The following is a 16,444-nucleotide window of genomic DNA, read 5'->3' on the forward strand; positions in this document are numbered from 1 at the left end:
GAGCAGAAAAAAAGAGAGGGAGAGAGACGTAAAGAAAAGAAAAGAGAAAAGAAAAGAAAGAAGGAAAGAAAGAAACCGTTCTCCTGACCTTGTGTTCCTTTCTTTTTCAAGTTGTATATGGTGCGCACCATGCTTGAGTCGCTCATCGCAGACAAGAGCGGCTCCAAGAAGACCCTGAGGAGCAGCCTGGATGGGCCCATCGTGCTCGCCATCGAGGACTTCCACAAACAGTCCTTCTTTTTCACACACCTGCTCAACATCAGCGGTGAGTGCCCAGCCTGGGCCTGGAAGGAACGGGAGGCCGTGTCCACCCCCCACCCCCAGAACAACCAAGGCCATCTAGGTAAAAGTTATAGAGACCAGATCAAGGACCTTGGAAAGGGACACAGTTTGTCACCAAGGCAGAAAGAAAAAGTATTTTAAGCCGCTCCCGTTGTGGTAGACTGGGGAGGGAGGAGAGGCCAGGCGCCATGCAGCCGCTGTGACCCACCTGAATTTGTCTGCTCTGTACTTGGGGCTAATTAGAGAGGGGATCAAACCAGGAATACCGCACATAGCCCAGGATACACCAGCGCCCCTGAGCTCACTAGTACCCACTGCTTCTAGCAGGGAAGCTCTCAGGCCGCATCCCAGTCCTGTGTGTTCCCCGCTCCCAGAGGGACGTTTGTCATGCTAAAAGGTTGGACAGGACAGGGTACAGGTAGCTAGGACTCTGGTGCCGTGGGAGTCTCAATGCAGCCGTAACAGTGCTGGCTGGCCCATGAGGACTAACCTAAGTGGGGCTTTCAAGACCTTCCAAGAGTAAGGGACCTAGAATTACCACTGAGGAGGATCGGGGAGCTGGGGTGCAGTCAAAGTGGATGCTGTGGGTCCAATTTTAAAACTATAGCCAAGCACAGTTTTTTGTTTGTTTCTTAGTGTTTTATTTTTATTAAATATATTTTTTATTTATTTATATGAAAGAGAGAAGGAGGCAGAGAGAGAGAGAGAATGGGCACGCCAAGGCCACCAGCCACTGCAAACAAACTCCAGGCGCATGTGTCCCCTTGTGCATCTGGTTTACATGAGTCCTGGAGAGTCGAACCGGGATCCTTTGGCTTTCCAGGCAAATGCCTTAACCGCTAAGCCATCTCTGTGGCCCTTTTTCCTTTCTTTTCTTTTTCTTTTTCTTTTTCTTTTTTTTTTTTTTTTGAGGTAGGGTCTTACTCTAGCTCAGGCTGAGCTAGATCTCCCTCTGTAGACCCAGGCCAGCTGGCTTGGAACTCACAGCTTCAACCTCTACCTCCCAAGTGTAGGGATTAAAGGTGTGCACCACCACGCCCAGCTCTTTATTTATGTATGTATGTATGTATTTATTTATTTACAAGCAAAGAGAAACAGAGAATAAGCACACCAGGGCCCCTAGCCGCTGTAAACGAGTTGCAGACGCATGCTCCACTTGGTGCGATCTGCAAGCACAGGTTTTAGACTTCAACTCTGTGCTTCAGGAAGGCTCTGGGGGCGGGTGGTGGAAGTTGTGAGCTACCCAAAGTTCTGAAACATCACCACCCATCGGTGCCATGCCCTGCCCCCACCCGCCCCCGCTGTGCGCCTCGCACCGCAGTGAGAGGAGCCAGGGCGCAGTAGGTAGGGGAGGCCAAGGCTGGGAGGCGTGGGCACTGCCTGGGCTAAGGCCAGGACGTTTCTGCTTCCAGAAGCCCTGCAGCAGTGTTGTGACCTCTCCCAGCTCTGGTTCCGAGAATTCTTCCTGGAGTTAACCATGGGCCGGCGAATCCAGTTCCCTATTGAGATGTCCATGCCTTGGATTCTAACGGACCATATCCTTGAAACCAAAGAACCTTCCATGATGGAGTAAGAAATAGGAATGGGCCAACAGGGAAGCTCCTGGAGGGCAGCCGAGGTGGGGGGGGGGGAGATGGTTTGCCAGCGAGCTCTTTTCTTTGTAGAAGAAAGGGCCGGATAGAGATAGGGCAGTGTGCCCTCCATGGGGCAGAATTCAGGCCCAGGTCCCATGTAAGATCATTTGCAAGGCCCCAGCCTGTCTTCCCTCCCATTTTGCTCGCCTTCATCACAACCGCCATGCTTGGGAAATGACTGTGTTTGGGACCAGGAAGCCACCCCAGACTAAAGTTTTCAGGCCAGACTTGTTAGCGTCACAGGCTTCTGATGTCTGTGGGCACATGCTAGAGGAAGTCCTAAATGGAGGCACTGGGGGTGTGAGGAGAGGCAGGATGTTGTCTTCCCGGCCCTGTGCCTGGCCCCCGCGCCGTGCTCCCCGGGTGGGCAGAACCCGTGGGCGGGAGCCTTGACGAGCACGTGCCCCTGGTCTTCCCCCCCAGGTACGTCCTCTACCCCTTGGACCTGTACAACGACAGCGCCTACTACGCGCTCACCAAGTTTAAAAAGCAGTTTCTGTACGATGAGATCGAAGCCGAGGTGAGTGGAATGCTCCTTGTGGCCCTTCAGTTCGGTCCTGAGACGGCGGATGCTTTCTAATCCTTAGCCATCAGCACGCAGTGCTGGGCCAGGGACCCTGCTTGTCATCACGATGCTTATAACCGCACAGCTATTGCATGTGATTGTGTGCAAGCGCCCACCCCAGCCCTTCTCCCCTACTCCACGAGAGGCTTTAAGGGCTTTTGTGAGCACCCAAGCTGTCTGCAAATTGGCTTGCAAACTGTGATGCTTAATAAGCCTTGGGCACAGGGCTTGAGCCTCAGGAAAGACCACATGACCTCTGGAGGGGCCTGGGCCATCTAGGCAAAGCTCCTCAAGGCTGGTCCTACAGAGTTCTAGAAGGGGAACATGGGCTGTGAGAGAACAGCCCCACCTTGACCCTTTATTGTCTAGAGGAGGGCCCTCAGGGGACTTTGAAGCTCAGAGGCAGAGCAGGAGGCATCAGTGCCCTGGGTGTGGAACCAGCACCCTGGGCAGCAGCCGCTGTGGCTTTTGTTCTGTATAATGTAGGGGGGATGTCAAATAATAGACACCAAAAGCTTTTGAATAAAGTCTTAACCCGTGGAGCTGAGAAGTTAATAGAAAAGAATCAAAGGCAAACCCCTTCCTTCCCTGCGGTCTGTCCCATGCCCTGCTGCTACCGGAGCCCTGTGTCTCTAAAGTCCCAGTTTGGACAGTTTCCTGGTCTGGCCATTGATGGACGACGTGGTTCCCATCCTCTGTGTCTAGTGTGACCAAGCTTAACAGTCTCCGTGAATATCATGAAACACTGAGAACGGTAGACCCTTTTTTTTGGTACATTAAAAGCCAGAGAGATTTAAGCAGGGTTTAAAGAGCAGGACTTTTTGTATTTCTAGCAACATTGTCCTAATCAGATGTGGAGTGAGGTAAAAATCAAAAGCAAGGAAAAGACAAGACAGGCTCCAGGCCAGTCAGCCACTAGGAGTGATCAGGATAGGAGGGCTGTCTTCCCGGCCAAGCGCGGGGTGGTGGGGAGGCTGGTTCCTGGGGCACTGCGGAGCTCGGCCTCATCTGTTGCCTAACCATGGGGTTCGGGCCTACATTGTCACTTGGCTACAGACACCACTTTTTACTTTTCCTACAAAGTTGTCATGTTACCCCAGAACTCACCTTGGGCAGCTACGACCCCGCTGCCCGCTCCAAGCCAATACTGTCCCCAACGCCAGAGGGCATTGTTGACCTTCCCCGCTTCTGCCTTCGCCAGGTGAACCTGTGTTTTGATCAGTTTGTCTACAAGCTGGCGGACCAGATCTTTGCTTACTACAAAGCCATGGCTGGCAGGTAGGGAAGCTCCTGGGGCTGTGGGCAGTGACCGTCCTTCCTTCCACCTGGTCCCTGAAACGCATGCAATTGAGCAATGCCACAGGCCTGGGCTGGGTGCTGGAATTCACTACAAAGGAAAAGGGGAAGATTCCATGGAAACGCCTCACGAAGCCTACAGTTGATCAGGACACGGGGAAACCTGATGAATGCACTGGGCTGAGGGAGGTTACTGAAGAAAGCGTCTGTGGGACAGACGTGGCAGTTAAACTCCTCGTTCTAATTTTGGGGAAACTAGAAAGGCCATCTTAAGGGAGAAGTTAAGGAGAGCGAAGGGGAGGATGGGATGGGAAGCTGCGGGCTCGAGGACTTCTTGTGCACGTCTCTGCGGAGGAAGTGCAAACATTGCATCCCTGTATCAAGGCTGCCCGTGTCGGGCCAGTGAAAGGCTCCATGTGAAGTAAGAGATGTCGGCAGCTCGTTCAAAGCCACTGGGGGCCAGGCTGGGGTGCAGCCTGTCACTGCAGACCTTCATCCTGGGAGGGTGGAGCGGCAGAGGGTGGTTGAAAAGCTCAGCACTGACTCAGTTGTATTTCTGTTTTACATTTTGGTAGCTTTCGTACATGAACATAATGTAATTTGATCACATCCCTGTTTGTTCTTTTTTTTCTTCCTCTTCCTTCTATTGAACTCTTTTGTCCCAGATAGTCTCTCTTTTATTTTTTAAAATATTTTATTTGTTTATTTATTTAAGAGAGAGAGAAATAGATAATGGGCACTCCAGGGCCTTCAGCCACTGCAAACAAACTCCAGACACATGTGCCACCTTGTGCATCTGGCTTTGTGGGGAATCAGACCTGAATCCTTGGGCTTTGCCTGCAAGCTCCTTAACCCATTAAGCCATCTCTCCAGCCTCCTCTTCTGTTTTGGTGACTTTTTCTGACACCCGTCCTTCATCCACATTGAAATGTTGATGAGCTCAATGTTTTGCAGGCCTTGAGGAAGTAATGACAGCCTCTGTAAGGCCGTGAATGGCCACCTTGTGTCGGGCACATAGTGTTCCAATGTGCTTTTCCCTTCCTCATACCTCCTCTCCACCCCCTCTTCAGCAATGTCCCTGAGCCCTGGAGGCCGTGTTAGAAGTCTGCTTGAGCGTGGAGCTCTCAGAAGCTTCTTATTTTCGGCTTTGATGAGTCTTATGTCTCCTCAGCCGTCTACCACCGTCTCCCTGGAGGAGGTTCCCTGGCTCACAGTGAGAGCAGCACTCATATTTAATCCGCCTCTTCCTCTGCACTGTTGCCTGGGCCCTGGTGGGTCTGAGAGACATGACTCATGTCGTGCTAGACGCTCAGCATTCTCTTCTTGTCATTCTGATGAGTCTTGGATCTCCCCAGTATTTGAAGCAATGAGCATTCTTTTTTTTTTTTGGTTTTTCAAGGTAGGGTCTCACTCTAGCCCAGGCTGACCTGGAATTCACTATGTAGTCTCAGGGTGGCCTCGAACTCATGGCGGTCCTCCTACCTCTGCCTCCCGAGTGCTGGGATCAAAGGCACCACTCTTAACCACGGAGCCATCTCCCCAGCCTTTCCTTTGCTTGACGGCTAGAGTTGCCCTGATACATTTCAAAAGGGAGCAGACGTGCACTGCGGGCAAGGTGCTGTTGGCGTCAGGTCTGCCCTCACTGGGGTGGGCAGGCAGAAGCGCAGAGGCACGCCTGCACTTCACCGCGAAGTAGATGCTTGGCAGGTGCAGGAAGATTGGGTCGGCTGGTGATGACAGGCGAGGCAGCCTCTGAGCGAGCTCTGGTCAGGAGCAGATCTGCTGCCAGGCCCGGCTCCTCTTTGAAAACATCCTCATCTGAAATAGGCCAGAGCAGCCCACCTACAACATGAGTGCCTTTTCAAAAGGGTGGGCATTTGGGGGAGGCTGGGAGACCCAGGGGAAGCACAAGAGGGAAAGAGTAACCAAGGTGAGCCCCATGCATTAGAAATAAAACATCACCATACGAGGGCTGGATGGATGTCATTTTCAAAATATTTCTTTGTAAATTTTTAAAAAATATTTTACTTTTATTTACTTAAGAGAGGGAAAGAAGCAAAGGGGGGCGGGGGGCAGGCCATGGCTTCCAGCCACTGCAAACGAACTCCAGATGCATGCACCACCTTGTGCATCTGGCTTACATGGGTCCTGGGGAATCAAACCAGGATCCTTTGGCTTTGCAGGCAAGCGCCTTAACCCCTAAACCATCTCTCCAGCCAGTTTTTTGTAATTTTTTTTTTTTTTTTTTTTTTTTTTTTTAGTAAAGTGGATGGGGAGAGAATAGGCACACCAGGGCCTCCAGCCACTGCAATCGAATTCCAGATGCATGCACCACCTTGTGCACATGTGGGACCTGGAGAGTCAAACATGGGTACTTAGGCTTTGCAGGCAAGCACCTTAACTACTAAGTCATCTCTCCAGCCCCCAAATATTGTTAGTAGCCATATTTTAAATTTTTTGTTTATTTTTATTTATTTATTTGAGAGTGACAGACAGAGAGAGAAAGAGGCAGAGAGAGAGAGAATGGGCACGCCACGACCTCCGGCCACTGCCCACAAACTCCAGATGCGTGCACCCCCTTCTGCATCTGGCTGACGTGGGTCCTGGGGAATCGAGCCTCAAACTGGGGTCTTAAGGCTTCACAGGCAAGCGCTTAACCACTATGCCATCTCTCCAGCCCAGTAGCCAGATTTTAAAGAGGTAAAGATGGGTGAAACTAAATTTGGTAACACATTTTACTTAGTGCAAGATGTCTAAAATTATCAGAGATGTCCGTTCTTCCCTGATTCTTCAAACTATATTGCAGCACAACTCAGTTTACAGCTGCCTCATTTCCCATGCTCCGTGGGCTCTATGGCTGGTGGCCACCCCTAGGTAGTGACAGTTTAGATGACGTCTCTTTCTGGCCTGAAGCCTTGAACTGTCTTCCAGTTGCATCTAGCACTCTCTCAAGGGCTCACCTGGTCCCAGACAATCTAGCACCCCATAATCACCTTCCTGTTTCTTACAGACCAAGCTCATGTTTGGGGGATAATCGCCCCACAAGCTTCCCATTTTCATTATTGGGGTCTCTGACCAATCAGACCTCTAGAGAGACACTCCTCCTGATCTCCTAACTCTGAGATCTTATTTTTTAATATTAATTTCTTGACTGATTGATTGGCAAGCGGGGATGAAGAGCAGATGAGCGCACCAGGGCCTCTTGCCACTGCATACAAACTCCAGATGTGTGCGCCACTCTGCGTCTGGTTTTAGGTGGGAACTCAGATGCAGGCTGTCAGGTTTTGCAAGCAAGCACCTTTAACTGCTGAGCCATCTCTCCAGCCTGTAAGAGCCTCTTTTATTATTTTCAGAGAACATGTTACTTTGCATACCATGCCTCCATGTGGAAGATAAGAAGAGTACACCTGACTCACAGGATGTACATGGGTGTGTGAGTGTGTGCGCACACGTGTGTGCGTGTGCTACCTAGTAAATAATAAACACTTTGCGCACATCCATTGCTGGTGGAAATGGGGCTGGTCCTCTGCTCGTGTACACACTGTCAGCGTCTTTTCGCTGGAAAATAAGTGCTTTTGGCCCAAAGACTTCGCATCCCCAGCGCCCACAGTGGTGACCGGGATATCCTAAGCCTGCACTCAGTGGCTTTGGAATAAATAAATAAATAAATAAGTAAAGGTGGCTCAGTCCTGGGTAAAGCTGAGCTCTGTGCTAGAAAGAGACTGGAAAAAACTGCGCACAACTAGATTTGAGATGTTTAAAGTCAGGTCTTCTGGGAGCATTCACTGTCATGGTTACTGGCCATTTCTTGTTGAACTCTTCCAGTGTCCTGTTGGATAAACGCTTTAGAGCTGAGTGTAAGAATTACGGAGTCATCATTCCATACCCGCCGTCTAATCGCTATGAGACGCTGCTGAAACAGAGGCACGTCCAGGTATGGTGGGAGCAAACCGTGGAGAAGGGGAGCGGGAGGGAGAGAATCCGGGAGAGCCGCGCAGACACGAGACCTGGGGCTTCTCTCGGCTGACCTGGGGCAGCCAGTGTCAGCGGCTGAGCGCAGCTGCAGGCAGGGGAGTGTGGCTGCAGACTTGTCCCCTCGCGGCCAGCCCGAGCCTCGGCTCGCTTCTTCCCACCAGCACTGGCCAAGCTGGTGGGAAGCGGCCGTTGTGCTAGGACACACCCTGAGCGGTTGTGTTGCCGTCCCTGGTCTCTGTGGAGGGCAGATCAGGCCAGGAAGACGCTCTGGAAAGGCAATGGTCTGCTTTGAAATCCTCAGGAACTCCCATTGCCATGAGAGATCCAGGAGGATGGAGAGTCATAGGAAAAAGAGTGTTCGGGCTGGAGAGATGGCTTAGTGGTTAAGCGCTTGCCTGTGAAGCCTAAGGACCCCCGGTTTGAGGCTCGATTCCCCAGGTCCCACGTTAGCCAGATGCACAAGGGGGCGCACGCGTCTCGAGTTCGTTTGCAGTGGCTGGAGGCCCTGGAGTACCCATTCTCTCTCTCTCTCTCTCTCTCTGCCTCTTTCTCTCTGTCACTCTCAAATAAATAAGTAAGAATTTTAAAAATTTTAAAAAAAGAGTGTTCACCTTGGGAGACCCAGGGGCTTCATGAGTTTCCCCTTCAGCTCTCAGGTTGCTGCTGTCAGGGCAGAGCAGCCCGAATTAGCCACAGGGTATTAGTTGCTGAGAACACAGCAAGACTGGGGCCATGGTGAAAGCTAAGCATCGTCTCTCGGCACCTAGCAGGCGCTTCACTGCCAGGTCATTGTCAGCTTCGTGGCCTCTGCACAGCACCCACACGGATCCCAGTGGAAATTATCTGAAGCTATGTTTTCCACGCTTTAATAAGCCCTTCATCCTTTAAAATCACCCCCACATGGGCTGGAGAGATGGCTTAGCAGTTAAGCACTTGCCTGCAAAGCCTAAGGACCCCAGTTCGAGGCTCAATTCCCCAGGACCCATGTCAACCAGATGCACAAGGGGGCGCACGTGTCTGGAGTTCGTTTGCAGTGGCTGGAGGCCCTGGTGTGGCCATTCTCTCTCCCTCCCTCCCTCTCTCTCTCTCTCTCTCTCTCTGACTTTTTCTCTCTCTGTCTGTTGCTCGCAAATAAATAACTAAAAATAAACAAAAAAATTTAAATCACCCCCACAGAGCCAGGCATGGTGGCGCACACCTTTAATCCTAGCACTTGGGAGGCAGAGGTAGGTGTATGATGGATCACTGTGAGTTCGAGGCCACCCTGAGACGACTTAGTGAATTCCAGCTCAGCCTTGAAAATACAAAGAAAAAAAAATCACCTCCACAAAGGCATAAAGCCGCGAACCGAGCACAGGCAAGGCAAGGAGAGAGCTTCAGGGCTGAGTGGAGGACGTCAGCAGAAGCATGAAGCAGAGGCCAGGGCCTACTCCGACCCGGAGTCTACCTGGTTGCCTTGTACCTCAAGCCCCCGGGAAGTCAGGAGAGTAACAGAACACGCGCCTTGGCCGCAGGGCCAGAGTCCCCGTGACTCACCGCTCGCTGTCGTGAGCTCACATTCTCCATTCTAGGACATGTCTCCTCTCTCGCACATCACAGAGTGTGCACGTGTGTGCATGTGCTAATGCGCACATTTTCTCTTAACTATTTGAGAGTACGGTGCACACACGACGTGCCACCACAATCATTCCGGCCCGTATCTCCTGAGAACAAGGACATTCACTGGTAAAACCAAAATAGAATTACTACTTCAAGAGATTTCACAATGTTCTTTTTTTTTTTTTTTAATTTTTTTTTTATTTATTTATTTGAGAGCGACAGACACAGAGAGAAAGACAGATAGAGAGAGAGAATGGGCGCGCCAGGGCTTCCAGCCTCTGCAAACGAACTCCAGACGCGTGCGCCCCCTTGTGCATCTGGCTAACGTGGGACCTGGGGAACCGAGCCTCGAACCGGGGTCCTTAGGCTTCACAGGCAAGCGCTTAACCGCTAAGCCATCTCTCCAGCCCCACAATGTTCTTTTCTACATATAGTCATCCTTTGTTCTAGTAATGTCCTTTTCAGTTTTTTAAAACATATTTCATTTATCCATTTGCAAGCAGAGAGAGAGTGGGCACACCAAGGCTTCTTGCTGCTGCATACAAATTTGAGATGCATGCACACTTTGTGCATCTGGCTTTTCATGGGTACTGGGGCATCAAACCCAGGCTTTGCAAGCAAGTGCCCAAGCACCATAACCACTTAGCCATCCCTCTAGTCCTCCTTTAGTTTTAACCCAAGTTCCTACCAGTATATTGCATTTGGTTGCCAGGTATCCATGCAGGTATTTTTGTTGTTGTTGTTATGTTTTGGTTTTTTGGGGTTTTTTTCAAGATAGGGTTTCACTGTAGCTCAGGCTGACCTGGAATTCACAATGGAGTCTCAGGGTGGCCTCAAACTCTCGGCGATCCTCCTTCCTCTCTGCCTCCGGAGTGCTGGGATTAAAGGTGTGCACCACCACGCCCTGCTTATCTGTGCAGGTTTTAAGTAACTTCCTTCTCTCCCTCTCTCTCCCTCCCTCTCTCTCTCTCCCCCCATCCAGTTGTTGGGTAGATCAATTGACTTGAACAGACTCATTACCCAGAGGATTTCGGCTGCTATGTATAAATCCTTGGACCAGGCCATCAGCCGCTTTGAGAGTGAGGACCTCACCTCCATCGTGGTAAGACGCTGGGCCGGCGGGCTCTCTGCTCTAGAAAGTCTTGGATAGAAACCTCAGTGGGGAATATAGTGAGCTGCACTTAAAGAGAGAGGAAGACGTCAGCAGGACAGGAACAGTTGCTCTTCCTCCCCGTGTAACGCATGGCCAGGCTCGGAGTGGAAAGGGCCTCCCTGAGAGCTCTGGAGATGAACACTGCTTAAGCTTGGTTGTGTGTCCTTAGGATGGGCAGAGCTGAGCAAGCAGACAAGTAACCCAAGAGGCCAAGACAGGTGGCACAGTGGGGTTACTTCAAGATCATGTGGTAGTTCAGGCCCAAAAGGGCCTGTGCGGTTGGATCCCTGCCCCAGGTTCCGGAAGAGAGACCCTATCTCAGAAAGTAAGGTAGAGAGTGATTGGAGAAACCTGACTGACCTCCATCTCTGACCTCCACACCCACACACCCACATAGATACATATACACACGTGCACACACACACACACAAACACACAAACACATGCACATGCAAAAAAAAGAGAGATAATTTCCTGCTTTAAATAATTGTAACACTGCTGTGAATGATGCTAACTTTGAGGCAGCTGGGTAGAGAGTATGCAGACGCTGCTGATATCATAACTAAAACCATTTAAAAATAGGAAGTTCACCAGGGGGCTGGAGAGATGGCTTAGTAGTTAAGGCGCTTGCCTGCGAAGCCTAAGGACCCCCATGTTCAACCCTCCAGATATAAGCCAGATGCACAAAGGTGAGGCAAGCGCAAGGTCGCACATGCCCACTAGGTGGCGCAAGCGTCTAGAGTTCAGTTGCAGTGGCTGAGGCCCTGGCATGCCAATTCTGTCTCTCTCCATCTCGCTCTGGAATGGAATGGAATGGGGAATGGGAAAGGGGGAAAGGAAAAGAAAGTTCACCAGGCATGGTGGCACACATGCGGCCTTTAATCCCAGCACTTTGGAGGAAGAAGTAGGAGGAGGATCAATGTGAGGTCAGCCTGGGCAAGAGTGAGACCCTACCATGCCAAAAAACAACAACAACAAAAACCAGAGAAAAGAAATAGAAAGTTTATAGCTTTTTCTCTTAAGCATCCAGGTCCCGGCCCTGATACTAGCTGTATTGTCTTGTGCATATTCTCCAAGCCTGATCCCTCATCTCTGAAATGGGGGGAAATAGCAGCCTCCAACTCAGAGGGTCGTTAGAAGGTAAAACACTCACCTTCCCTTTGCTGAGATAAGATTCCTGGCTTGGCACAGCTCGTAGAAAGGGTTTGTTTCAGCTTGTAGTTTCCAGGGCAGGAAAGCACGGCAGGGCAGACAGCCACGCGTCACGTCTTGTCACATCAGCCGGGCGAACGCAACAAGAGTGAGCTTGTTAGCCCTGGCAAGCTGGGCTGGGGCTATAAAATCCCAGGGTCCACCCCAAGGGACACACTTCTTCCAGTAAGCCCAAAGGCCCCACCAGCTGGGGACCGAGTATGAGGCTTAACCATAAACACATGAGGCCGTGGGGAACATCCCCACCACCACAGAAGCATACAGTGAGAACCTACTGGGAAAAGGTCCTTATACTGCCTGAGTAAACACTTAGTAAGTAATGGTGTCTTAAAAAAAAAAAAAAACAGATGAAAGGGAAGGAACTAGGGGGGTGTAGTAGTCTTTGAGGGAAATTTCTATAGCATTTCGTAGCAGGAAATGCTCCAGCCACCCACCCAACGCTTGGGTCACTTCTGATGACAAAAGACAGTAAAATAGTCCGCATTCTGCTGGAAGTTACTTGGCCACCTCTGTTTTGAGAAGCACAGTCAGTTTTGTTGACGCCAACGTGTTGGCAATAGTTATCTCTAAGAGGCGGGAGCTAGATTTTTGTCTCCAATGTTTATCTATTTCTGCTAGCTTTCTCCCAATGGGCACGTCTAGGGGGTGAGGTGTCCATGGCCTTTTGTACCCCTTAAAGGCACTGAATGTGTTCTCTTAGCTGAGAATAAACTCGAAACACGCCATGAAAGCCCTTGATTTCAGGTGAGTCAGTGACTCCCACCAAAACACCCTCTTCCTGGGAAACCCGGAGGAGACCCCGGGAAGGCTTTCCTTAAGTGCCCGGGCTGAGCAGTTCCTTCCTCGTCCGGGAAACAAAGGACCACGCGCTTCTCTCCGCCTTCAAATCTCCATGTCCTCACTGTGGGCCGGGAGCGGCTTCGGGGACCTGGGGCTTCAGTCACTCGCATTTTCATAGCCGAGTCTGTCGCCTTGGCAGCATCAGAGCTGAAGCGGCAGGCTGTGTTTGTTTGGGCTGCATGTTGTATTTCAAGTGTGCGTCAGCACGCAGCACTCGGGAGACTTCCAGGAAGACGTGAGGAGACCTGACCCACCAGACAGGCACTGCCAGGTGGCAGCGGTTGCCCGGGAATGACCGCCCGGTGCCTTCCAAGGGCCAGCTCTGCTGAGCCTGCCATCAGCCCCTGGGCCCTCCTCACACATGGCCGCCAGTCCTGGGTGTGCCCAAGCCTCAGGTCGCAGAGTGACCAAGACCCCTCATTCCCACTCAGCTCTCGCCACTGCTTCTTTGAAGTTGCCCACTTAGCTGTTTTTCCCCCATTTTTGCATCTTTGTGTTGCTGTGCCATCAACTGGCTTTACTGTCAAAATCTCTGATCCTCTTTGATGTCACCTAAGCCATTCCTGTGGCCCTTTCAACTTTTTCTGCTTATTGGTGCCATGGGTCTTATCTCCAGCAGGCGAATACTCTTTTTTTTAAAAAAAAAATTTTACTTAGTTATTTATCTGAGAGACAGAAAGGCAGAGGGAGGGAGAGAATGGGCGCACCAGGGCCCCCAACCACTACAAGTGAACTCTAGATGCATGCGCCCCCTTGTGCATCCCTGGCTTACATGGGTCCTAGAGAATCGAACCGGCATCCTTTGGCTTTGCAGGCAAACGCCTTAACCGGTTAGCCATCTCTCCAGCCCCAGCTACTCTTTTTGAAGGCCAGAATAGCAAGCCCAAGGTGTGCTAGAGAAACACGATGTGGATTGTGTAACATGAGTGGAGAGCGCTGTCCCGGAGTCCACCCTTTAAACGGCAAGGCACATTTATGAAACAAAAGCACAGAGCAGCCAGACAGACAGAACTTGTTCCCTAGTTGCTCACTTGCAGTTACCTTCCTCTAAACAGGGCACCTCAGGGTGCCAGCAGGACCCTGTGATCTTAACAATGAACTCGGCAGATGAACACGTATTCTTTTTCCAGTTTATTACCTGTGGTTGCCTCTTGCTTCTCATTGCTGGGACAAAAGACTCACTCAACCAAAAGCTGCTGGTAGCAAGAATGTCTTTATTTTGACTTACAGTCTCAAGGGGAAACTCCCTGGTAACGGGGTGGGGAGCGGAGATGGCATGAGCAGAAGCTGGCCATCCCCTCTGCCACAGCAGGTGGCAAACAGCAACAGGAGAGTGAGCCAGACTTACACTGGAAAGTGAGGGGCGAATGAGCCTCACTCAAGGCCCACCTGCAACAGCCCGCTCCTCCAACAAGGCTTCAGCCCCCATGTTGCCATCAGCTAGGCTGATTCAGAACGCACGATTGTTGGGGGCACCCGACTCAAACCACAGCACCTCTCCTCAACAGATGGGAACAGAGACACCGGCCCCAAGAGCCAGGGCAGGGAGCCGACTCTCTGTTCCTGCCCCTGGTTTGCCTCACGGCGCACAGGTTGGAGACTTCCTCCTGGCTGCCACCCCAGAACTGAGATTCAGGACCTCACGCCCTCGTGAAACGTGAAGGCTCTGCTACCGCCAGCCTCCTCCGGCATGGCAACAATTAGATAAGTGGCTGTGGAGGCAGTGGTGAAGGTTTTCCACCCTTCCACAGGCAGCCCCCACCCCAAGGGCTGTGCCCCAGCTGATGCGCCTGCGTGGCCGGTGGGCCCGGTGGTGTTGGTGGCTGTGATCTGTAGTTTACACCCTCAGCACTTGGGTTCCGGAGCGGCAGAGCTGCGCGGTGCGTAGTGGAAGCTGGCGCCGCTGCTGCCCCACCGCAGGCTCGGGAGCCTTGTGACTGATGAGGGTGAAACGGAGTGCCTGTGTCCTGTGCCTCGCTGACCTCCCCAGCCTCGCGGTTGACCGGCCCCTGACCATCCTGTCACGGTTTGAGAGTATAAAGCTGACTTTATGTCAGGTTTACTTTCAAAAGACCTTCAAACTCGTGATTTGGGATTGGAAAACTTGCATCTCCATCCTGAGCTCTGCGTGATGTTGGGCAGGTGATTTGACCTTCCCAGCCTTTGCCTCCCTCCTGTGAAGATGACGTAGCCAGAGCCTGGTCAGAGGAGTCTCAGATGCCGCAGAACGTGGGCTTTCTTTTCTCTCTGTATGAGACTGGGCCTTGATCCTTTTCTGTACTGATCACTAAAATGCTGCAAACCCAAAACAAACCAAAAGGGTTTCATATTCCTTTGATTCCCCAAAGGCAGCGTGTACCACCGTTTTGTGCAAACCTTTATTGTCTCTGCTTGAAGGTGGCGTTCCAGATGGTCAGGGCCTACAGGTCTCTAGTGATGTGGCTCAGTACAGACTACAGACACCTTTGCCAACCCCTGTCTGGCTCTAGGACCTATAGTCCAAAGGGAGCATTCCACCCTCCTCCTAGCCCTTGCCCTCGCCTCCTTTAAAATTTACAGTAACAGCTGTACGGTGGTTAAGGACGTGTGCACTTTGGAGTTCAGATCCTGGGTTGCAGCCAATTTCCTTCTCAGAGCCTCAGCTTCCACGTGCGTACATGTAGGACAGCAGCAACACCAGCCTCACAGGGCTAGGATGAGCATTAAACGTGGGCGTGGTGGCGCACGCCTTTGATCCCAGCACTTGGGAGGCAGAGGTAGGAGGATCACTGTGAGTTTAAGGCCAGCCTGAGACCACAGAGTGAATTCCAGGTCAGCCTGGGCTAGAATGAGACCCTACCTCAAAAAGCACCCCCCACTCCACCAGGGCTGGAGGGATGGCTTAGCAGTTAAGGCACTTGCCTGCAAAGCCAAAGGACCCCGGTTGGATTCCCCAGCACCCAGGTTAGCTAGATGCACAAGGAGGCGCACGCATCTGGAGTTTGTTTGCAGTGGCTGGAAGCCCTGGTGTGCCCATTCTCTCTCTCTCTCTCTTCCTCCCTCTCTCTCTCTCTCTCCCTCTTTCTATCAAATAAATAAAAATAAAATATTTTTTAAAAACACCCCCCAAAATTAGAATATCCTTATTAAATTGAAAACAAATAGAAAATTCTTATTAAATGTCTTCATCAATATAGAAACTGGAAAGCAAGCCAGCCTGTTTCCTACCCAAAGGTTTGCAGTCAGATCGGCACAGGGTTGGTGATCTCCTTCCTGTTAACAGACAAGTGCCACGCTTGTCCCTGCCTTGTCCCCCCCACCTCATTGATTCCTTGCACTTCTCAGAGGAGACATTATCACATGACGCCACAGGGGTTCCTGGTTCTTAGGTGGAAAATCGAGAGTTTGTATGAGAGGGCCCCACCTTCCCGAAGCGTGCATAACGTCGGGCGCGCACGAGTGCTGTTCGCATGCAAGTTCTCAGTGTCCAGGGTTCTCTGTGCCAGGAGCTGGAGTGGCTGCTCGAGATCAACCGGCTCACGCACCGCCTCCTGTGCAAGCACATGACCCTGGACAGCTTCGACGCCATGTTCCGGGAGGCGAACCACAACGTATCAGCCCCCTATGGCCGCATCACCTTGCACGTCTTCTGGGAGCTGAATTTTGACTTCCTCCCCAACTACTGCTATAACGGATCCACAAACCGGTAAGGAGACCCCCGCCCAGGGGCACTGGAGGGGTGGGGCGGAGGTTATGGCCAGCTGCTGTATCACATAGCTTCAGGTCTCTGGCGTGAACTTCCAGACCAGGCACAGTTATGGGAGGCAGGAACTTTATTTGAAGCTTACAGGTCCAGGGGAAGTTCCATAATGGCAGAAGAAGCTGTCCCACTTTCACAGAACTAAGTAG

General features: G+C 51.5%; 1 protein-coding gene across 2 annotated transcripts in view; it reads left to right on the plus strand.

Annotated features, from left to right (window-relative positions):
• Positions 1-16,444, plus strand: part of Cyfip2 (cytoplasmic FMR1 interacting protein 2) — a 129,251-nt gene that overhangs the window by 60,025 nt on the left and 52,782 nt on the right. For both annotated transcript variants that reach the window (XM_045151495.1, XM_045151496.1), the window contains 7 exons: positions 112-265; positions 1,695-1,851; positions 2,340-2,436; positions 3,683-3,759; positions 7,603-7,711; positions 10,334-10,453; positions 16,042-16,241. In XM_045151495.1, the coding sequence (XP_045007430.1) occupies positions 112-265; positions 1,695-1,851; positions 2,340-2,436; positions 3,683-3,759; positions 7,603-7,711; positions 10,334-10,453; positions 16,042-16,241 (914 nt within the window). The remainder of the gene's footprint in view (positions 1-111; positions 266-1,694; positions 1,852-2,339; positions 2,437-3,682; positions 3,760-7,602; positions 7,712-10,333; positions 10,454-16,041; positions 16,242-16,444) is intronic.

This window comes from Jaculus jaculus, chromosome 6 (genome assembly GCF_020740685.1).
Source record: "Jaculus jaculus isolate mJacJac1 chromosome 6, mJacJac1.mat.Y.cur, whole genome shotgun sequence".
Lineage (NCBI taxonomy): Eukaryota > Metazoa > Chordata > Mammalia > Rodentia > Dipodidae > Jaculus > Jaculus jaculus.